Source organism: Manis pentadactyla, chromosome 5, assembly GCF_030020395.1.
Source record: "Manis pentadactyla isolate mManPen7 chromosome 5, mManPen7.hap1, whole genome shotgun sequence".
NCBI classification, from domain to species: Eukaryota; Metazoa; Chordata; class Mammalia; order Pholidota; family Manidae; genus Manis; species Manis pentadactyla.
The window spans coordinates 173,397,826-173,421,061 of NC_080023.1; the positions used below are offsets into that span (position 1 = coordinate 173,397,826).

The 23,236-nt window shown below is 46.2% G+C and overlaps 1 protein-coding gene across 1 annotated transcript; it reads right to left on the reverse strand.

The window, feature by feature from the left end:
- Positions 1 to 205: 205 nt before the first annotated feature.
- Positions 206 to 22,531, reverse strand: CTCFL (CCCTC-binding factor like). The gene is made up of 10 exons (XM_036901896.2): positions 21,995 to 22,531; positions 21,329 to 21,539; positions 18,605 to 18,775; positions 18,143 to 18,276; positions 15,685 to 15,805; positions 14,970 to 15,116; positions 12,987 to 13,147; positions 10,033 to 10,215; positions 6,900 to 7,020; positions 206 to 1,673 (listed from the first exon to the last, which is right to left on the reverse strand). Exons 1-10 carry the CDS (start codon positions 22,529 to 22,531, stop codon positions 1,507 to 1,509), a joined length of 1,953 nt encoding a protein of 650 aa, XP_036757791.2. The 3' UTR covers positions 206 to 1,506.
- Between the last annotated feature and the right edge of the window lie 705 nt (positions 22,532 to 23,236).

Genomic DNA, 23,236 nt, shown 5'->3' on the forward strand with positions numbered 1-23,236 from the left:
CTCAATGCACAATCATTAATCCACCCCAAGCCTAATTCTCATCAGACTCCAATCTTCTACAGACATTTTTTTAGAGCCATCATTCACATACAACAAAGACAGCAATTTTAAGTCATTTCATTTTATTTAAACAACAAATGTAAGAACAACTTAGAGTAAGAAAATACTATAAAACAAACAACAAAGAGTAAGAAAATACTATAAAAACCCAGGTAGTCACAATGACAGCATACAACAGACCCTAGAATTTAAGTTGGATTATATGAAGTCAATTAATTTGCTGCCATGAAAGAATATAATGCCATTCTCCCTAGGAAGTTGCGTCCACATGTTTACCTTATACAGGGCTTCTGGACTTAGGTTATTTTTAATAGCAGGTCAGTATTTTAAGAATTTGGATTTTGTTAACTAGATGGGAGGAATCCTTTCACAATGTATATGTGTATCAAATCATTAAGATGTACACTTTAAATATAATTTTATTTGTCCATTAAAACTCAATAAAGCTGAAAAAAAAGAATTTGAATTTAGGGCCTATGAAGATTTTAAAATTTAAGAAAAACTCACAGCAAAACAGCTACTAAGCTAAGAAGATAAGATGCATTATGAAGATAGGTACTAGTTAATTTTAAGCACTCAAGAGACATTTCACAGGCTGTTTGAAGGTGGGAACAATCTCTTCAATTGGGTGGCATCAAAAAGTATAAATCCTTTACAAATAGGCATTTCCATTATCAGATTTTCATGTTTCTTCTCTGCCAATTGCTTTAAAAGCAAACGAAGTAGTTTTAGCAAAACTGAAGGGTGATGAACTGATGTACTTATGAGCAAGAATAGAATTTAACCAGGGAGATTTCACACCTGCCAGAACAGTCACAAAGAATATAAAATCTAAAAGTGAATCTTGCTCATATACCAAAGTAGAGACTTTGCATTGTTTCTAATTATTTTCTAAAACAGACTATGAATTATTTTCTAATCTAAGCTAGAGTTTTTCATTTTCTACTTAGTGTTCCCTTTATAATATTAAGATCTTTTTTGCTGAATTTACAACTCATTAAAAGTATTATGGTAGCTTTAAGTTTTGTGGGAAATTCATTTGTACAAAAAAAGGACAAAATCAATCTTTCATGTTTAAAACAAATCATAGCATTAGAAACATCTTGGGGGGGTGTACCTTTCAACATAAAGTTTCCCAGCTTGAACTATTTTGCTGGAGCACCGGTTAGTCCAGACTATGACAGAAATAATTACCATCCAAAACTCATTGTTAATTCATTGTGGGTCACCTTGCTAGTATCAAGTAAATGAATGAATAAGTTTGAGGTTTGATCCTCTAATTCAATTTGCCTTTTAAAACACACTTACAATGGTAGGCAATTCCAGATAGCATTTTAACCTTTGAAAAACTGACCTTTCATTGTCAGGAACTTCATTGTTTCAAAGATGCTAAGAACTTCTAACTTGCTTTGAGAATTACAGGCTATACAAACGAACCCTGAAACTCTACCATTTATCCATCATGTTGAGGATCATCTCACAGGTCATGTCCTCATACAGGTCCTCAATTCCAGCTGTGATTTCTCCATAGCCAGCAGGGACCATCTCTTCTGGGTAGTCGTCTCCCTTCAGAATGGAGGCCTCTTCAGCAGTGGCTTCTTGAGGAAAAGCCACTGGGTTGGCAAATTGAGAATAAAGCCAAGATATCAGTGCAAATATATTTTGGAGATAATCACTTACTTTTTTAATATAGAAGCAAACGTTAAAAATGATCTTCCCATTTACAGGCAGTACAAATTTTGTGATCTCAATGATTTGCTTTAAGTCATTTTTTTCTCAGCCTCAGCAACATAGGTATTTGGGGCTGGACCAGTTCCTGTTGTGGGTCGTCCTGTGCATCGTCTAGCAGCACACCTGGCCTCTACCCGCTGGAAGGTGGAAGGACACTCCTGCTCGGTTGTGACAACCAGGAGTTGCCTCATGTCCTCTGGGGGACAATATCATCCTTGGTTGAGAATCCCTGCTCTAAGCTGAACACGGATCCTATAGACCCAGACAGGGGCTGAGCTGCTCATCCATTTTGTTTCCGTGCCTGGGGAATGACACTACCAAAAAAGAGAAAAGCCAGCTGCTTGCAGGGCATCTGTGCCTTCTGCCAATCAACACACGCCAAGGCGACTGCCGGTCACCGTCTTGCACAGTGTGAGCCTGCCCGGATCCAAAGCCATCCCTCCCATCCCGCAGCTTATAAACAGTCGGCACATTTTGGGGAGTTTAAAACCACAAGGCCGCTTTAAATACACCCATGTACAACCCTCTCCCCGTTTTTCCAAATTCCTTCCCAGGATGCCCGTTGAAGCTTCACTGCCCGTTCCCCGGGAACAGGCGGCAAGGAGCCCGCACTTAGCGATACCTGACATCCCGTTAGCTCCAAGTGGAAGACAACTTTTGCTTGTGGTTCCTTGGAGCATTTTAAAATTCTGGGTGGGGAGAGCATTAAGACCCGGTTCTTATATATGAAAATGAACACCGAGAGTCACAAAATCGGTCCCGTCAGACGGTAACTCGCAGAGATCTACCAGTGAACAGGGGAGGTGGTCTGTGCTGGCGGAAGTGTAGCAAAAACAGAAGCGAGACAGTCATCTGAACCATATAGGTTCAAACAGCCCCGAAATGCAAATCAGTTGTATTTTTTTTATTTTGCTAACAACAAGCCTGTTACTTCTCAACTCAAACGGCCTCGGATACAACAGCCAGCCACCTAAATTGGAACAGAGTTCTGATATGTCCGGTCTTACCCATTTTTGAACCTCTAAGTGCCTTCCCATTTCTGCTTCTGGAATGTGAACATTTGACACAGGCAGCATTTCCAGTGCCCCCGTCGTGACCTCGCCTGAATGATGTCCTGTTCCGAAGACCCGTATCAGTGAACGCGGGAGAGGACATCGATCGCCAATCACCTTTCAGCTCTAGTTTTTTTCAATGTCAGTGTCTGGGAAACAAACTCAGGAGATGCCAGCTCAGGAGGAACACAAGACAAGGTGCTGCCTTACGACGGCTTGAGGCTGTGGTCAGTGTGGAAGCCATTATGCTTTAACTCTGCTCTGCAGCAGAAATGTCACTGACCGAGGGCAACATTTTAAAAAAAACCTCTACATCCTCAATCATGGTTTTCTAGGATATTCTTAGATACGATTTTGCCAAAAGTTTTTAAGGGATTTAATAGATAATTAAAATGCTGCATTTAGATGTCAAGAGGAGGCTTTTAGGTACCTAGTTAGTCACAAAATCCCACATTTACAGGGACAATTTAGGACCCACTCCACTTAAGAGTGTTGGGTCCTGGTGACCTGGCCTTGGGATCTCCTCGCAGTGGTTGAAGGATCTGATTGGATTTCATCTGTTTGTTCACTGTTTCCTTGTTTATTCAAGTGGGAATGACGGAACGCTGCTAACACCAGGCCTGGTGTGAGGAGCTGGGGGTGGGCCAGACGCCTTCAAGGAGAGCACAGCACAGGTGCAAAGGTGCATGTACTAAACGATCAGGTGAATGTGAAACCCAGCACTAGGCAAAGATCTGCAAAGCAGAAGCATAGTCCAGGGGTGCATGTGAAGGGTCTGAGCTAAGACTTCGGGGATGCACCAGCAAAATCTTGGGGATTCATGGCCACAGTAAGGAAGGGTGAGCCTGGCCTAGCTGGGATGGGGGTCCTAGTCTTCACAGTGGTGGTGGGTGGCAAGGAAGGCACAGGGGTGGGAGGGGCCAGTGTGCACGTGGAGAAGGCTCGTTGGCAGCTCTCAGAGGCACTGCAAGATGGTGTCCTGGGGCGATGGAGACAGAGACGGACTCAGGGTGAGCAGGGCTGAAGTCCAGTGGCCTTCAGATGTGGGCAAGAGGGAGCTGCTGGTACAAGGGGTGGCTTCCCAGGACCAGATGCCAGCGTGTATCAGAGTTGCCCAAGAGAACAAGGCCAAGGGTGGGAGGGATGGCAGAGGGGTGTCAAGACTTCGGTTTTGGACAGGCTGAGCTTGAGACAGCCCAGCGGGATGCTTGCCAGGCAGCGGAAGATCTGCTCCCATTGTGTGGATGCTACATGAGGCTGCAGCCCCGGGTCACCAGTGACCCACCCCGGCAAGCCTGGAGCTGTGGGAGAGCCCGTGGGCCTGGCGGCATGTGCAGGTGCGGGCCAGGGTGCAGGTGTGAATGAAGCTATGGTTGTGCATGACTGCATAGGAATGGGTGAGGGTGCAGGTGTGGACAAGGGCACAGGTTGGATATGGGTGCAGGTGTGGAAGAGAGTGCAAGTGTGGACACAGGCAGAGGTATGAATAAGGACACAGATGTGGGTGTGGGCACAGGTGTGGACAAAGCTGCAGGCGTGCATGACTGCACCTGTGCAAAAGCACAGGTGTGGACGTGGGCACAGGAGTGGGTGTGGGTGCAGGTGTGGACGAAGGTACAGGTGTGGTCCTGGGCGCAGGCGTGGGTGTGGACAGGAGGGGGGCTGATCGTCTATGGAAACCAGGTGGACTGTGGAGGCAGCGATGTGAGAGCAGCTGCTGTTGGGAGGAGGGGAGGCCAGGGCGGCTGCTGAGGCCAGGAGACATGCCCCAGGCAGCCGGAGGAGCCGGCCGAAGGGAGAGGGCCCGGAAGCCAGCGGGCAGCAGCGCTGAGCGGGAAAGGCCTTTGGAACGTAGCAACAAGGTATGTCTGGCGGCCACGTGGTAAGAGGGTGCAGGGGCACGTGGAGGGGCAGGGAGAGGATGACAGAAGGCCCCGGGAGCGGAGGGAGGCTCATGGGAACCAAGGCCATGGAGTCGCACCAGTGGTTCCATATTTTCTGTACGCTTGGGCCTGTGTGAGGCTGGTGGGAAGGGTCAGGCAGAGCAGGACAAGAGGGCCCCTGGAGAGAGAAGAGGTGGAACAGTGGGCTATGCGCAGGGAGGGCAGGCTCCAGGCAGCCCCCATGGGGCCCCAGCAGAGAGCTGCAGGTCTGCTGGCCTCTCTCCAGAAAAACTATGAAAAATGGCACTTCATGCCATCTTCCGTGTCAAGGCGGATCTTACCCAGGCCAGGTGGTGGTTTTATATCCACTGCTGTGGGGGGCATCTTTCTCCTGCGTTTCCCGTGTGGGCAGCCTGGTGCCTGCTGATGGGAGAAGCCGTGAGAGCAAGGGCACCAGGGGATGCTGAGGCCGGTGTGCTGCCTGCTCTCCAGCTCAGCCCGACCCTCCACGCCCTCTGCGAGCCAACCCTGTCGTGGAGTGTGAGGGGTGACAGGGCCCACTGCACGAGGCCGCACCCAAGCTAAAAGGCACATGGGTGGGCTCCTGAGGGCCCAGCTCCCGGAGGAGAGGAGAAAGGTGCTCCAGAGATGTGCGGGCTGCGGTGCGGGCCTGGGTAGCTCTGCACCCCATCCGGGAAGGCTCCCTGCCCTGCAGGGCCTGGCTGCCTGGGAAGAATCCAGAGCGAGAGCTTCACCAGGTGGCTGAGGCATGGGAACAAGGCAGGGAGTTCGGCACATGATGGTTACTGACAGGAGGGACCCTGTGTGTGTGTGCAGGCCTGCAGGATGCCTGGTCAAATCTGAGTTCTGGATAAACAATGAATATCCAGTATATTAGGTATAAGTATATCCCAAATGGTGTGTGGGGTATATTCCCACTAAACAACTATTGTTTATCTGAAGTTCGAATTTAACTGGGCACCCTCTATTTTATCTGGCAACTCTTGAAGGAGAGAAAAGGTTGACCACTGTCCACGGGAACACTCATTAGTCAGGGATTTGGGCCGGAATCATCGTGTAGGGGATTTGAGTTGGGGATGTCACTCACACATTTTCCATGTGTTTTTGTGGTAAGGCTGTCTGGTTTCCAATCATGTGCTTCAGGGCTAAGATTCTCAACTGAATAGAGCGCGTACAGAACCCCTGTAAGGCAGTGAGGTCAGCCCCGCCTGGGAGCAGAACCTTTTCCAGGACAGACAGCAAACAGACAGCCTTTGTGCTGACCTGGGAACCCACGTCTGCTCCCTGCGGCCAGAGGATAAAGACTGTGAAGCCTGCAATGGGTAGAACGGTAGCCCAGAAAAAGAAATGTCCACAACCTGGCCCCCGAACCTATGAGTGTGACCTTATTTGAAACAAAGGTTTTTGAAGGTATAATGAAGGACTCGAGAAAAGATCATCCTGGATTTTCCAGGCAGGTCCTACATCCAATGGCAGCATCTTTGTGGGAGACAGATGAGAAGACACTGACACAGCGGAGACAGACGCAGAGACCGGAGGGATGCGGCCACAGGCCAGGGGGACGCCTGGAGCGATCAGGGGCTGGGAGAGGTGGGGAGGTCCTCCCCAGAGCCTGCAGAGGGAGGACAGCTCTTCTCAGGCTTTGATTTAGGACTTCTGGCTTCAAGAACTATGAGAATAAACTTTCATTGTTCAAAGTCACCCAGTCTGTGGTCATTGGCTGCAGTGGCCCCAGGATGAGAACGCAGCACGCAGCAGCTCCACCAAGTGCCAGGCACAGTCCACCAGCACCACTAAGGAGAGCTCTGAGGGAGAGGACAGCCGTGGGCATGCGTCTGTCACTCGGCCTCGCTAAAGTGTCCCCCCAGAAGCCTGCGGGATGTGGGTGCCAATGGGGCTCGCTGCAGTTCTGAGGGCTGGGGAAGAATCACTCCCACGTCACCAAGAACCAGACCTGGCTGGAATGAAGTTCAAAACCTGCCCAAAGTGGCCGGAAGCACCACAGGGCTGGGCCAGGACCGGGTGCCCCCTGGAGTCTAGCACTTAGTGTTTCTGGGCGTGTCCCCTGCAAAGTTCACACTTAGCAACCCAGGAACATTTACAATGAACAAATCACTGTCACATTAAAACCCATTCATTTAAAATGAGGTACCGTCTTCCTCTGCTGCCTCTTGCGGGATGGCCAGGTCTCCCTTTCTCATTTTTTCATTTCCTGATGTGGCTGACTTCCCGCGCCCGGAGTGACAATTCCTTGAGTGTCTCCGCATATTGCTCTGCGGAGAAATGACACAGAACACAAAACAGAAGTCAGCATCCCTGAATGAACTGCATTTTAAAAAGGATGGAGAAGCAGGGCTCTTGTATAATCCTGTACAAAAAGGATGACTTTCTAAAAGGTCACCGTTTCTGTTGTGTTCTGGGTCTGACTAGAAGCTTATTTTAAATATATATATATATTTTATCATACAAGTCAGTAAAAAGACAAAAGTTATTTTTGTAGAATGTGTCTACTCTCCAAAGTGAGGTTTGATATCAGAAATTCAATGTATCACTGATTTTATTAAAATCAGTAATATACAGGAATTTTCTGCCCTGCCAGCTTCTCATTGGACCTGCTATGCAGGGAGTTATTAAACTGTAAACAACATTCATAATTAAAAGGATGTCAGATTTCCTAGTCAAGTCTGTTAGCATATGTTCTTATATATCAACACTTGGGGTAATTTAAAATAAGTTAGAAAATTTTCACTATTTGAAAAGTATGCTTAACTAAGATACTGTTGACATGTCGTTCAATTTGCTGAATAAATAAAATTGCACCTAGTTTCCATTTAGACTTCAGTGGGTGCTTAGCAGGACTGTCCTGGCTTATTTACTGTGGAAGGAGAAAGGATTCTGTCTTTTCATGGCCTGAGAGCTCAATTCTTAGTGTTCAATAATAATGTCTGGATGGACCAGCTTATCTGTCACCTACCAAAGGACATCTTGTTTGCTTCCAAATCTTGGCAATTATGAATAAAGCTGCTATAAACATCTGTGTGGGCATAGTTTTTAACTCCTTTGGGTAATACCAAGGAGCATGGTTGCCGGCTCATGTGCTAAGAGTGTGTTCAGTTTTGCAAGGAACTGCCACACAGCACCCCTTTGCATTCTCACCAGCAGTGAATGAGAGTTCCTGTTGCTCCACATCCTCATCAGCAGTTGGTGATGTCAGTGTTCCGGATTTCTCATAGGTGTGTCGTGATAGCTCATTTTAATATGTATTTCCCTCATTACAGATGCCCTGGAGGATCTTTTCACATGTTCATTTGCCATCTATCTTCCTTGGTGAGATGTGCGTCCAAGACTTTGGCCCACTTCTTAATCAGCGTTTTTATTTTCTTATTATTTTAAGAGTTCCTTGTGTATTTTGGAGAATAATCCTTTATCAAATTTGACTTTTGCCAACATGTCCTCCTAGTCTGGCTTATCTTCTTATTCTCCTGTGTTTCACAGAGTTTTTCAGGTCAATGAAGCCCATCTTATAGATTACCTCTGTGGATTGTGCCTCTGGGGTTGAATGTAAAAGCCCTGACTATGGCCAAGACCTTCTAGGTTTTTTCCCTGCTTTTCTTCTAGGAGTTTTATCATTTTGCATTTAGGTCTGTGATCCATTTTGAGTTCGTTTTTGTTAAGGGTGGAAGGTCTGTGCCTAGGTTTCTTTTTTCCACATGGAAGTCCAATTTGTTCCAGCACCAGATGTTGAAAAGATGATCTTTTCTCCATTTTATTGCCTTTGCTCCTTTGTCAAAGATCAGCTGACTGCATTTATCACTATGTATTTCTGGGCTCTGTGGTTCATTGATATGTCTATTCTTTACCAGTATCACACCTGATGATTGTAGCTTTTCAGTGAGGTGTTGTAATCTGCGTACTGTCAGCCCTCCAAATTTGTCCGTCTCCTGCGATAGCATGCAGGCTATTCTGGGTCTCTCGCCTCTCCATATAAACTTTGGAATCCATTGGCTGGTATTCACAAAAAAAACCTTGCTGGGATTTTGATAGGGATCCACTGGATCTACAGATCAAGCTGTGAAATGCTGACCTCTTGACAACAGTGAGTCTCCTAATCCATAAACATGGTCTCCATTTACTTCTTTATTTTTTTCATCAGAGCATGCAGGCTTCATTTCTCTTAGTGTTTTTTCATGTCCGGCATTTCTTTTTGATTCTGTCTTTGGATTTCCGTCTCTGCTGGCACTACCCACCGGTTTCTGCAGGCTGTCTCTTCTTTAAAATGCCAAGGGCTTTAACGGGTAATCTCAGTTGTTTTAAATCTCTGGTCTGATAATTCCAACGTCACTGCCATGTCTGAGTCTGGTTCTGACACTTTCTCTATTTTTTTCAAATTGTGTTTTTTGTCTTACACTATAATCTTGACAGCCAGACATGACGTACCAGGTAAAACGAACTGTCAATAGGCCTTCAGTGACCTGGTGGAGGGTGAGGCGGGGGAGCTTCCTCCAGGCCTGCGACGGGGTCTCAGTGTTTCGGAGCCTGGGCCGCGGGGCTGTGAACCTCACAGGTGTTTCTCAGCTCTCTCCTTCCCCCTTAGGTGGGACAGGATGGCTAGAGTGGGCTACAGTTGGGTACTTCCCTTCCCCCAGGTCAGTCAGGCTCTGAAAATAGCCCAGCTGGTTAGTTCCCCGAGGGCAGGCCTTGTGAAGGACCAGAACCACACAGCCAAGCCATTCCCTGGTTCCTGACCCACAGAAATGAGACCATTAATGACTGTTGTTTGAAGCCACTCAATTTTAAGGTAATTTGTTATGCAGCAATAGGCGATTAACACAATGCCTACCATGAATATAACTGAAAGAGAAAATGTATTTCCAGGAGAGTCCTAACAGCACTATTCCAAGACCATCTATGAAATATATTGAAAATTGCGTTTTCCCTATGAGTAGCTTGCATCTAATTCCCAAGGACAATTTCAAACTGTTATGCTCCACACAGGAGCTCTTTGTAGAGTTCTGGGAGTCTGAGAACTCCCTAAAACGATTTGCAAGATTTTTGTCTGGAGGGTTGTCTTTTTTCATGGAAGGGCAGACAGCACACTTCTATTAGGTTTTGAAGAGTTTTGTGACTCCAGAAAACTAATAACCGCTTTCCCAAGGCATGACAGATGCTATCTTAAGTCCTGGCAAGTTTCTATAATCGGGTTTAAACTCCCTGAGTGTAACACTGTGCCTGTAAAAGAGAGGAATCTTTTCAAGGAGGATTTAATGTGACTTAAATAAGCTCACCCGGCGTGAAAAGGCCTTGTCACACGTGGGGCATTCATAAACAGGCGGGATGAAGTTTTTATCATGGTATTTCTTGCAGTGAACATTTAGAAGTTGCTTCTGCCGGAAACTCTTGTTGCAGGAGAAGCAGGTGAAAGGTTTCTCCCCAGTGTGGATGAGCATGTGAGCTGCCATCTGACGTTCCTAGGAGGGCAGAGGAAGAAAACAGAGGGCTCAGCTCTTTACAGGCATTTTTAAGTCTCAGACATTATTTATTGTATCCTTCTTGTCTCCTCTCCAAAGAGGAGTGCCCTGTTAAGCAAAATTATAGCACACACGTTCTCAGCGCAGCACTACTACGGTCTGGCCACCTGAGAATCAAACTCATACGTTTCCTGCCATCCTGTGACAATCGTTCTCATGATTCATTCCCAGCTGGTCCTATAGTCCCACGGGGTGGGGGGAGGTTGCTAACAGCACAGCTCGGAGTGAAGCTATTATCATTTCTCCCTCCAAAAGAGCTCATGAATTTGGAGCCCTACTTCTGTAACAATTTGCAATGACCTGAGTTAACAAAGGGCAGACAGAACCTGCAAACTTAGAAATCTCATGTTAGAGTTTCAAGTCAGCGGACATTTCAGGTTGGAGGTACATGAAGCATCTAAACATTTCCCCTCTACTTCCTGATAGTGTTAGAATTTTATTATGGATTTAAAAGCATAAAGGTGAAAAGAATTGCCCTTAGCAAAGAAATAAACCAGAAGTAAATTGTGTATTAACATTTATTTGCCTTAATTAAAATGCTATTAGGCAGATGAAATACATGACCACTGCTGAATTACTGGACCATCAGTCTTTCTTCTCATCTTTCTCCCATGGACACCCTCTTCCCCACTCACCTCTCATCCCTCCTTCCCCTGGAGCATCACCTGGTCTCCCTGCTGGGGGCCCCGTTCCAACCTGGGAGCCTGGCTCTCCAGGACCGAGGGGCTCAGAGCACCCAGCAGGGTCCTGGCCTCATCTTCTGCCTCCAGGGAGCCCTGATCTGCTCTCTGCTTCCCAAACACCTGGGGCTTCAACCTCCCCACACCCCCCACCTCCTCACAAGCCTTGTCCATCTTCTAGGAAGTTATCCTAGTTTCTCTAAGAAATTTGAGCCTGGGGCCTCAGAACAGTCAAATGCTCAAGAGCTACTAGAAAAACTCTCCTTTATTCCAAGCATTTACCATTAGAACCCTCACTCTGGAACACAGCAAGCACTGGTTTCCACCTGGTAAAATACTCAAGGCAGTGCACAATGCTTCAAAGCAGCAGTTCAATTCCAGAACTTTTGGTCTTAAGATTCAGTACACTCTTAAAAATTACTGACGACTCTGAGGAGCTTTTGTTTATGGGAGTGGTATGTTAATATTGACTGTATTAGAAATCAAAACTGAGAAATTAAAAAATAGATACCTATCAATTAATTAAAAAATAAGAACCAACTGTATTAGCACATTTCTATAAACAAATTATGTTTTTCAAAACAAAAAAAATTAATGTGTGATCTAACAGAGAAGGGGGCCAGTTAAAATATAGCCTGCATTATTTGGTATATACTTATGTAAAAAAGTATTTGTTGCCTATTTGAAATTAAAATTTAACTGGTCATCCCATATTTTTATTTCTAAGTCTGGAAGCCTTACTAACATAAAAGACGACATTCTTTTTCTGGATTCCCATCCTGGCTTCTAACTTTGAAACAGATGAAAAAAATCTCCCACAGATATGTAATTGGGAAAAGGAGCAGAATTTTGATAGCTTTTTCAAATGATTGTGGACCTTCTTCTCTGATACTACACCAAACCTCAACAAATCATCATTTCTCAAAAGTTCATTAAAATGTGGAATTGGAAATCAGACCAATGAACTTTTTGTACTCTGCTACATTAGCATTCATTGATCTACCTTGTATTTTGGATGGATCTTTTACCCATGCATGATTTTGTAAAACAACAGATCGGTCATTTGGAAAATGTCAGTTTACCGAATTATGGAGACTTTCTAAACGTTGACACATTTTGTAATCTATATAAAGAAACTGCTTTTTAAATTTCACTCTAATCTCATTAGAAAAGTCTTTCAGTGTTAAAAAGCTGTCAAACCCCGCATGGTGGATATATGTTTTCCAAAATTCTAATTCTAGTTTTTCTTGAAAGCTGAAATTGTATCTTTAGAAACATGTTTTCCTTGAAGTGATGGGTTCACTTCATTTGCTTTCAAGAAAAGGTATTGGGTGTTGCCAAATCTCTAATAACTGAAATAGCAAGTCTGCTCCTTGTTCTTAAGTTAAAGAGTGACTAGCTGAGCTGGCAACTCAACCAATCCCACAGGTGCGCCCCCCCAGATGACGGTTGTGTGCTTCAAAAGGCAGAAGAGGTGCTTTATGCTAACGTCCCAGCTCATCACACAAAATATTAAAAAGATGAGTATTCAGGGTCCAGACTGAATAAATTTAGTGATGCTTACTACTTCATCAAAGACACTAAGTACAACTGCCCTTGAGTTTTGCTGCCAGTTCATGAAGGTGAAGAACAGAGTTGTGACTAGTCTTGCTTAATGTCTTTGCTTGATTTGTATTAAGGCACCTCTGCTGCCTCTGTACCATTAGTGTCAATGTCAATATAGCAGAAAGGACAAATAATGTGTTGGCATTAATTAATTAATGGTAATAATCTGATCTTACGGCCTTGATTGGTTTCAAGGACCCCTGGCAGTCTATAAACCATACTTTAAGAACTGTTGCTTTAAACCATTGGCTCATGGCTGCCTTTTGGTTATTCTTTTTTGGTAATTCTTTATTCAGTGAAAGTGTCTTTTATTAAAGCATAATTTTTTTCAATCTTTTCAAAGTGATAGAGAATCCCACACCAACCCTCCCTTCTTCCATACACCACCGCCTCCCGTGCCTCCCCGGACTGACTGACGCACGGCACCTCCTTGCAGGCGTAACTGCAGTGTTCACACTTGAACCTCTTCTCATTTTTGTGAGTCTTCTGGTGCTGAATCAAGGCATAGCGTTCGTGGAAGACAGCAGGGCAGCAGCGGCATTTCATCTCTGTAGCTTTGTAAGTATGCATGTTGAGCAAATGAACGCCTAAGAGAGTCACAGAACATTCGATATGGGATTACTGTCCGTTAGGCTGGCTCCCTACAGTCTAGACCAGGGAGTCTCAGTCTCAGCACTACTAGCATTTGGAACTGGCTGATTCCTTCTCGGGTGGTTGCCCTGGGTACCAAAGGATGTTCAGTGGCACCTCTGGCCTCTACCCTCGAAGCCAGTGGTACCCTTTACTCCTCAGTGCCTCCAGATATTGCCAGATGTCTCCCGGGGGTAAAATCGTTCCTGGTGGAGAACTGCTGTTCTACATGAATAGCATACTGACAATTTGTTTCGATACCCTTTCAATACGGAGTTAAACGTTATATAAGATAGAACATATTGGAACTAACATGTTCATTTAACAAAGCACTTTGAGAACCATATCATAGTGTGGGTGGGATTTTTACAATAATGTTAAGTGGCTTTTTATAACAAAGATATAACTTCCATATTTTAAGTTAAAAAAAATCCAGGTGTTCTGTTAGAGGTCAATGCCCTGTTTCTTCTTACGTCATGACTGGCCTGAGACTTGCAGAAAGGTCTGACTGGACTCTCTCTAGAATAATTACTGCTTAACTGAGTCTACAGCTAGGTGGGTCTGTGATTGCGTGTACGAGACCAAACAAAAATTAACAACTGCATGGTGGAGGTACACCCTGCTGACTCAACCACTTCAAGAACTTGATTTCTCACGCAGGGACAGGAAGGCAGACTTGGCCTGTTCACAAGGCATCTCACGGGAGTATCCAGGCAGTGTGCCACCTGTTGAGACGGTAATATGACTTGTACCACTTTGGTGTCAAAACAAGTCTTGTTTCCTTTCTGGGCAACGGTCTTGTGACCCTTGTGCCCCACAAAGTCCCACCAGGCTGTGTTTTGGGATGTGCTGGTAATCACAGTAGCACTGGCAGACTGTTCCGGATAAAAAATAACAGTGAGGGCTTTATTAAACACCTTTACCCTTTCAGAAATGTTTCCCAAACAGTGCATCTCCTCTCCAGCACTTCTCTGGGCAAACTGGTTTTGTATGTTTGCTAACATATTTTGAGTCTCACGAGGTTACGGATTTTGGAAAGAGAAAAGGGCGTGGAAAGTGGGAGGCCCAGGAACCCCGAAACAAAGGAGAGAGGCTGGCTCGCTCACTAGCCGTCACCCCCGCCCCTGCTCACTGCAAGCAGGATACAGTCCAGACTCCTAAACGGGGCATTCGGGGTCCCTCATGAGCCCCATTCTGGCTCGGTAGCGGCGCATACCCTTAGGAGGACGTGGCGCGCCATAATATGAATTACACGGCACAGGCCAGCCTCTTCTACTGAAACGGTTCCTTAAGGGGGAAGCTGTCTGTCTTACTTTTGTACCCCTGGCTTCCAGAACTTTTTAGGTATCCCAGCAAGGGTTTGAGAAAAGGTCGCTGAGTCTTAATGTTTGGAGGGAACATTAAGAAAGAGTCAGAACTGACAACCAGGTTACCTCCTGGCACCCTGGTTGTGGGACTGTGGGGCAGTTCACTCTGTCTCTGAGCCCTTTCATCCTCTGTAAAAAAACGGGCCTAATGGGGAATAAAATAATATTCGTGAAAGCACTTTATGGGCTGAAATGCCTGTGGTCGCTCATTTTGTGTACCTGGATGGGGCCTAGGCCGGGACCCTCAAAACAGGCTACAAAACTGCACCGACGCACTCTCGCCACCAGATGGCACCACAGGCCCTCAGGAAGAAACCCTTCGCGAGGCGGCTCCTGCAGACGTGAGTCTGGGCTCTGCGCGAGGAGCCCGCAAATACCGTAGTTAAGGAAGCTCGTTAGGCCGGACACTCACGCAGGTCGCTCTTCCGCGAGATGAGGGTGGCACACTGCGGGCACTTGTGTTTGGTGACGTCCTCGCTGTGCTTCTGCATGTGTATTTTCATGCTGCCTCTCTGGGTGAAGCGCGTGTGGCAGACGTGGCACTCGTAGGGCCTCTCACCTGCCGCGTGCATGACAAGAATGACCTTCCGCAGAGTGGCTTCACCCAAGCCCCGATCCCTGCCACAGGACTCTGGAGCTGAAAGCTCCCCTTTCTCCCCCCACCCCCCATGGTCCTTCTGCAACCCTTCCCCTGTATGTTTAACCCCCCGTCAGTAGGAGATTCCTGAATCAAGCCCAGCCGACGTCACGCCAAGTGCAGCTGTGTGGACAACGGCCCAGATCGGGGGCTCCAACCTGGGTGGTTACTCATCAGGCAGGCATCTAGTTCCCATCCGGTGATGGATGAATTAATGACTTTAAAACCCCTGATAAACCTGGAGGAGCAAATACCTGACGGTGTTGTCCTCATCTCAGCGAGGTGCCAGCCCTGTAAGCAGGTGGCCTCCCTTCGTGCTGAACAGAGCAACGGTGTAGGGCGAAATCCCCACGTCAAAAGGGCGTGAAGAAATGCACTTTGACATCTGAACTTGAATTTCGCCCCTGAAGAGTACCTCTTACATGCGCACCTTAAAGCATGAAATTGCTTGACCTCCGTGGTGGCGGCCTTTGGCATGAGAAACCCGTACCTGAGTGCGTCCTCAGGTGTCGCTTCAGCTTGTAGGTGTCTTTGCTCGCGTAGCTACAGAGGTGGCACTGGAAGGGGCGCTCCCCCGTGTGCGATCGGATGTGGCGCTTCAGTTTACTCGCCTAGCAAACAAATGAAAGCACGGATAGTGCGATACGCAATAGACTTAAAAGTTGCAGGGTCTTTGATTCATCAGCATTAATCCATTAATTAATGAGGGAAGATACTCGAGTTCGTCAGGTTGTAACATCACACGGTATTTCACACACTGGGAAAACATGAAAAAGTCATTGCTTTTTGTTTTCCGCGGTGAATGATCGTTTTCATTTGGTATGTGTACGTAAGATCCTGTGGGGATAATGCGCAGTGGCTTCAAGAGACTCTCAGATTCAACTTTACTTTAAAGGAGAAACTGAAATCCAGCTGCTCAGTGCCATACGTGATTTTTATTTTCATTTCTAAGGCAACAAACATATGCTCAAGAGCCGCGAAGTTTAGATCACGCTGCAGCATGCAGAGGCCAGAAAACTTCCGTCTGTGTAAATAAAGTGGGAACCCTGAAACATTGCCCCTTAATGGACCAACATCCTTTTGAAGTACTTCGCAGTTATGTCCTGTAGACCCTGAATGGCATGTGAACGGCGGCAGGCCTTCCTTGCCAGTAAAGATAGGTTCTATGTGTTGGTGGCTTGTGAGAACTAACTTTTAAGCAGAAGAAAACAAATTCTAGTCGGATTAATACCAACCCCAGGCAATTAGTTAAAAGGCAAACACTTCACTTCCCATTTGATCATGTGTTGCCTGTCTTGTTACTTTCTAGAACTGTTCTTATTCTATATTCACCTACTGTAGGCCCTTATCTACTTTAGCAGAACTGAGGGCCATCAGGCACATTGGGCTACAGACGTTAGAAAGCCCCTATCAGCCCTGCTCGTGATCTTGGGGAGGCCTCACTGGGTCTGGTTCCCCAACATGTGACAAGACCTGTAAACCAGGACATTCCAGAAATTCCAGAATGGAAGGCTTAGAAGGGAAAACAAGATCCAAACTGAAAAATGTAGATTTTTAGAAGAAGAAAGGTGGGCACCTCCAAGTCTGTTAGAACGTGAAACAAAAAGTATTTGCAAACCCAGAGTGTGAACGGTCTGCTGGGTGAGTGGTATGAGTGACCCACGACGGCCATGTACAAACCTTCTCCGACGGCTCTGGAGTGGGGAGGGGCAGCTGAGAGCCTCCATAAGCTGGGGTGACCTGCACCACAGCTCCTATAGGGTCCTGCTGGCATTTGCGTAAAGGGGTGGCGTGGGGGAGCAGCTTAAGCCCCTTCCCTTTAAGGCAGACCAGCATGGCAAGACTCGGAAACTGCAGAAAAGTAGGGAACGAAAGCAACCCCAGGGTCCGCTTGCTGAGGCCGACCTCTCCCCAGGCTGCGTGCAGACCGCTGACCCCGAGAACCGTCTCTGCCGACCTGGGGAGTTTGCATTAGAACCAGCAAGACACCAACAAAAGCCCATTCCAGGCTTAGGATCCTCAGGAGGCTTCCTTCTTTGAAACCTTTTCATTCTGTGTTTTCGTATGACAGTCACCACCTTTGACTCAGATGAGAAATCATTTAAAAAAATAATAATAGCAAAAAAAAAAAAAATTGAAATGAAAAAAATTCTTGAAATTCTGACCCTGCCTGCGACCTTTCCTAGTTTATGAAACACAGCTGTATTGCTCCTGTATTTAAACTTTAGCCATTACTTTGAACTCTGTTCCATTTCAGTGTATTGTCCTTTCCCAACTGGGCTCAAACTCAGGACCCAGCATGTATCCTAACAGATAGGGGAGTCCTTAAAAATTAATTGTAGAAAACTGACATTGAAAAGTAAACGTGGTGTTCTGCTGTCATTTCATTTAGTGCTGCTAAACCTGCCAGGAGGTATAAATAAAACAACCTAGTTGAAATGACCATGACATGTAACTGAAGCCTGAGAAAGGTGGTCTCTGTATTTAAGAGCAGAAATGACTAGGATTAAATCCTCACGCAAGCCGCTTTGAATCTGACCGCGCGGCACCAAAGTTAAGTTCAAAAACGTCAGCAAAGATTCAGACTGGATCTGTGTTGTGTGTGAAAGCAAATACATTTTGATTTTGAGGAACTGTGTTGTTCTCTAAGAAACGCTAGGCGGAAGTTTGTAACAAATTTGAGAATTAGTTCTCAAAGTCTACAAGTAATTTTATTTGGAATCTGTACAGCTTTACCTACTGCTTTCCCTAGTTGGTAATCAAAAAAAGAAATCCAATATTCTAGTTTACCTTTAGAAGATGATGTTTTATTTCCTGCACAGATTTTGGGTGCATGAAATCTTTAGTAAAATCTATTTTGTAAGAGATTCTATTGTTGACGAAACATTGCCTTTACAGCAACTCCTCAGTAAGATGCCTTGAGGCCTTAAGAATGAGAGGGAACTTACTTCCACACCGGCATACTTGCACAGGGGACATTTAAAGGGTTTCTCATGAGTGTGTTTGTAACGTCTGTGTCGTCCAAGTTCTCCCCTGGTGACAAATGCCATGTCACAGTCACCACACTTGTGGGGCCTGGTTCCTGCAAAATTGCATCATTTATTCTTTTAAGTAAGACTTAGCCACATGTTTTCTTAGGAAGTTATAATATAAAGTACAATCAGTCTCAAAATGCTTTAAAAATTTAAAAAAAAAGAAGCTCTTTAAACGCTACATATCCCAGAGAGATGGGAGAAAAATCTCTTAACATTCAAATATGTTTGTAACAGGCCTTTAACCAAAATTGAAGGAAAGAGAGCAAAACTAAAGTCTAAAATAATACATGATTTTAACGCAGAACTGGGCAGGTTTGCATACTTACATAAACCTTAACCCCCATCATCAAGGGAAATACCCTTCTTAGCTTTTACCTGTATGGGTATAGACGTGATTCCGCAGAACACTGACGGTACGGAAAGCTTTCAGGCAAAGGTGGCATACGTGGGGCTTCTCATTGGTGTGAATTTTCATATGACGCTTAAAACTAGAAAGTTTAGAAGAGGTGAACGTGCAGATATCACAGTTGAAGGTTTGTTTCATTTCTGCAGGAAGAAGATGCAGAATTTATGTATTTATAGTCATCTTTCTTAGGCTGTTCAAATTCCATTTCAACACATCAAAGTAACTTGGCACGTCCTTTTTTTTCTAATTAAGGTATCATTAATATACAATCTTATGAAGGTTTCACTTGAACAACATTGTGGTTACTATATTCACCCATATTATCAAGTCCTCCCCACCCCATTGCAGTCACTGTCGATCAGTGTAGTTAAGATGCCACGGAGTCACTACTTGTCTTCTACAGGCTGTACTGCCTTCCCTGTGACCGACATCCATTCTGTGTGCTAACTGTAATACCCCTTCATCCCCTTCTCCCTGCCTCCCCACCCACCCTCCCCAACCCCTTCCCTTTGGTAACTGCCAGTCTCTTCTTGGAGTCTGTGAATCTGCTGTTGTTTTGTTCCTTCAGTTTTGGTTAGTTGTTATACTCCACAGATGAGGGAAATCATTTGGTACTTGTCTTTCTCTGCCTGCCTTATTTTTCCGAGCATGATATCCTCTAGCTCCATCTATGTTGTTGCAAATGGTAGGATTTTTCTTCTTCTTATGGCTGAATAGTATTCCATTGTGTGTATGTACCACTTCTCTGTCCATTCATCTACTGGGCACATCTCTTTTTTGGTCTAATGTGGTTTACTGACAAAAGACATTCCCTGCAAATGGTGACAACAGAGGCAGAGGCCGGAGCCATGCCTCTAAAAGCCAAGGAGTGGTGTGATTACAGCGATACCAGAAGCTGAGCGGGAGGTACGGACGCGTTCCCTCCTAGTCTCCCCCGCCAAGAGCACGGGTGTACCGACACTGTGACTGCGGCCCTCCAGCCTCCAGAACTCAGAGAGAATACATGTTGGTTGTTTTAAGCTACCTAGTTTGTGGTATTTTCTCACAGCAGCCCTAAGAAATTAACACAGGACTAATCAAAAAATGGGCAAAGGATTTGAATAGACATCTCTCCAAAGAACACACAAAAAGCCAGCAGGCACATGAAACGATGCTCATCATCAATCCTACGGGAATATAAAGCAAAACCACAATAGGACACCTCTTCACACCTGCTAGGGTGGCTGTGCATTTTCAAATATGGGAAATAAGTGTGGGTGAGGATGCGGAGCAACTGGAAGCCTTGTACGTTGCTGTGGGTGAGTAGAGCGGTGCCACTGCTGCGGGGAACTGTTTGGCAGGTCCTCAAAAAGCAAACGAAAGCAGCCACATGACCCAGGAATTCCTCTCCTAGCTGTATACCCAACTGCAAACAGGTGTTCAGACAACATGAGCGTTCACAGCAGCACCATTTACAACAGCCAAAAGGTAGAAACAGCCAAAATGGTGGTCCACAGATGAATGGATAAACAAAATATGATGCATCTTTATTATTTAGGGACGAAGGAATAAAGTATTGGCATGTGCTACAAAATGGATGAATTTTGAAAATATTATGCAAAGTTAAGGAATCTAGACCCAAAAGATCACAAATCATGTATACATGATTCCACCTAAATGAAATGTCCAGATGTGACTGTCAAACAGGTATGCTTTTCTTTTTGGGGTAATGAAAATATTCTGGAATTAGTGGTGATGGTTGCACAGAATTGTGAATACATTAAAAACCTGAAAATGAGCTGGGGATTGGCAAGTTCTGGGTACATGCTCTTGACTTAAATATACGAGAAACTAATGCGCAGCAAAGCTTGCAAACTTAAGTACCTACTGAAGCTGGGCGATAAGCCTAAATGGATGAGTTTAACCTCAGGGGTGACTTTCCACAGTCACTTCCCAGCCCCAGTCGCCAGTTGCTGGAGGGAGAAAACAGAGTCAAGTGTTGCCAGATATAACTTTTTATAAATGAGTTAAAAATTGAGATTTTGGAGGTGAACTGTCTTGATTTAACTCAGTTAGCAGCTGGTATTTTTTAAAAAGATGAGTAATTTCTGAGGGTCAAATCCATCCCTTGGGCTACCACGATGGAATCTCGGTTTTAATGTGGCTTTAACAGAGCTTCCAGGTCCCAGTCTAGCCTGGTCGCCCTCTGTGAGCACCCATTCCCCCTGGCTCTCCAGACAGCAGAGCTGTCCAATCTCATTAGGCCTCACACTCCAGCGCTACACCCCCAGGCCACTTCCTGCTGCCTGGACCAGTGATCCCCACTCTTAATGGTTTCTGCGTCCTCTCTCCTGGCTTATGCCTCTGTGGCCTCCTGCGCGTCACTCCATCTCCTGACCCTGAAGCCCTTGCTCTGGTCCCCATCAGCCCCCACCGGCATGGGGCAGCAAACCAGGGAGCATATCCAGGCATAGCCTTTTATTTACGTGCACAGTGTGTGGTGGGAACATTTTTTACTTTGCTTTCAAACCATTTGTATGCAAAGGCAAACCTCTTTTGCATTTGATTCACACTACAGAGCATGAGTTTAGAATGTCCTGACATTTTTGAAAGCACCTAGAAGTCAACCACATAAAATTTCAGTTACCATCTCCTTCCCCTAAAGTAAAACAGTGGCCCTATTTTATGCAGCATCTCATACAAAACAGGCCTACCCTTTGTTTCTTTGTGACTTCTGGTGGAGGCGGCTATTTCAGCATGTGGATGACTGGATGGAGGCTTATCTTCTTGTTCTTCCATATTTATACTTGAAATTGTCAGCATGATTTCATCTCTTCCTTCATCTGCGGGGCTTGCTTCCACAAAAAAGAGCCCATCTTCCAGTTGTATATGGAATCCGCCTTCAGCCAGCAGCTGGGCCTCCTCCTGACCTTTCTCAAACTGATAAAAGTATTCATACAATCACAATCCCATTAATTACAAACTGATTAAGCTCTTTGCTTTGATGAAAACATAGAATACATAAGGAAAAACAAACTTCCAAGCACAGAACATTGTCCATTGCAACCAAAATGCTTAAGCTGTCATTATGCTTAATAGTGACATCATAAGTTTTGGTGATAAGATTTGGTAATACAGTATTTTTTTAAGAAACACAATGTGCCTTATTAGTATTTAATTACTGTAACTTTTAAAACTCTTAAAAAAGAATACGAGGTCTCAGAGGATCTTCCTGAGAATTATTTTTACTGCATTTAATTTTAAACTGCAGCTTTAACTAGGCATGTCCATACATAACACTGCACAAAGGGGCAACTTACAAAAGTAATTTCTTGGGCTTTCTCCCATGTAAGGAGTGTGTTGTTAAAAACGGGCTGTACCTCCGTCAATCCAGTGCTTTCAGCCAGGCTCACCGCGAGCTGACTGCCCTCACCGGCCACAGCCACGTTCCCCTCTAGACCGTGGAACTGCAGCACCTCCACCTCTTGCAGTGAGTACACCTCTTCCTGGATGCTAAAGGCGACAGGCTGCTGGGACACCTCCCCAAGCCTGAGCAGCGACTGCAGCCCGCTCCCGTCGGGCTGGACCATCTCTGGCACCCCTTCCTGCTGCTGTGGTACCACCCAGCTCACGTCCTGCAGCTCCACGTGGTCAGAGGTGAAGTGCACCAGCTCCAGGGTCAGGATGTGCTCCATGCTCTCCTCCGCAGTGGTCAGCACCAGCTCCGGCTCTCCTTCCAGGAGTGTGGCCTGGGGGGCCCCACAGGTTCCCGGGACCTCCACCGCCCCAGGGCCGAGGGGCTCCTGTACTCTACGCACTGCATCCTCCTCGACCGCCAGCACTTCTTCTGGCATCCCCTCCAATTCTTTGATTTTGGTGAACTGCTCAGAAGAGACAGAGGTCTCGGCATCCGCCATGACGACTTGGCCTGTCTAGAAGCAGCAGTGTTGGTAGGGCGCAGGGGGGCTTGGGCCCGGCAGGCTGCAGGCTGATCAAGGCCAGACCAGTTCTGGCCTCAAAAGGCTTTGGGCGTCCAAGGGGTCAGGACCAAGTTGACTCAGTCTGGATTGGGATTGACTGGGCCTATGAGGGGCTGAGCCTGGCAGGATGTAGGCTAAAGTAGGCATTTGTGCAGAAGATTCTAGAACCAGATTTGGGCCTGAGTAAACTTTTAGTAAACCCACGTAGGAAGGTGGGGCTTGAGCAGGGTTGGGGCTAGTGCACATTCCCAGGCCTAGGAAGCTCGGGCCCGAGCAGGCTTTCAGCAAACGCACATGCTAGACTTAGCACAGTGGGGGCTGGGCAAGCTTTCCACCATTGCACAGCTCCAGATTGAGCACCGCGAGCCACTCAGGCTTCAGGCCTAGAGCCCTGGCCGGCGCAGACGCGGTGAGCAGGCCTCAGTCATGCCTGCGCCCCCTTCAGGCCTGGGGCGCCCCCCACTACCGACCCCTCCCCGGCCCAGCTCTCAACTCGGCCTGCCCGGGGCCAGCCCTGCCCGCCCACGCTGAGCACCCATGCTCTTCAGGGGTCCAAGTCTGGCCCCCCAGGAGGCCCCTCACTTGGGAGGTGTGGCCTGGGTACCTGCGGATCCTGGTGGGCTCCACCTTGCGCCACGTGCT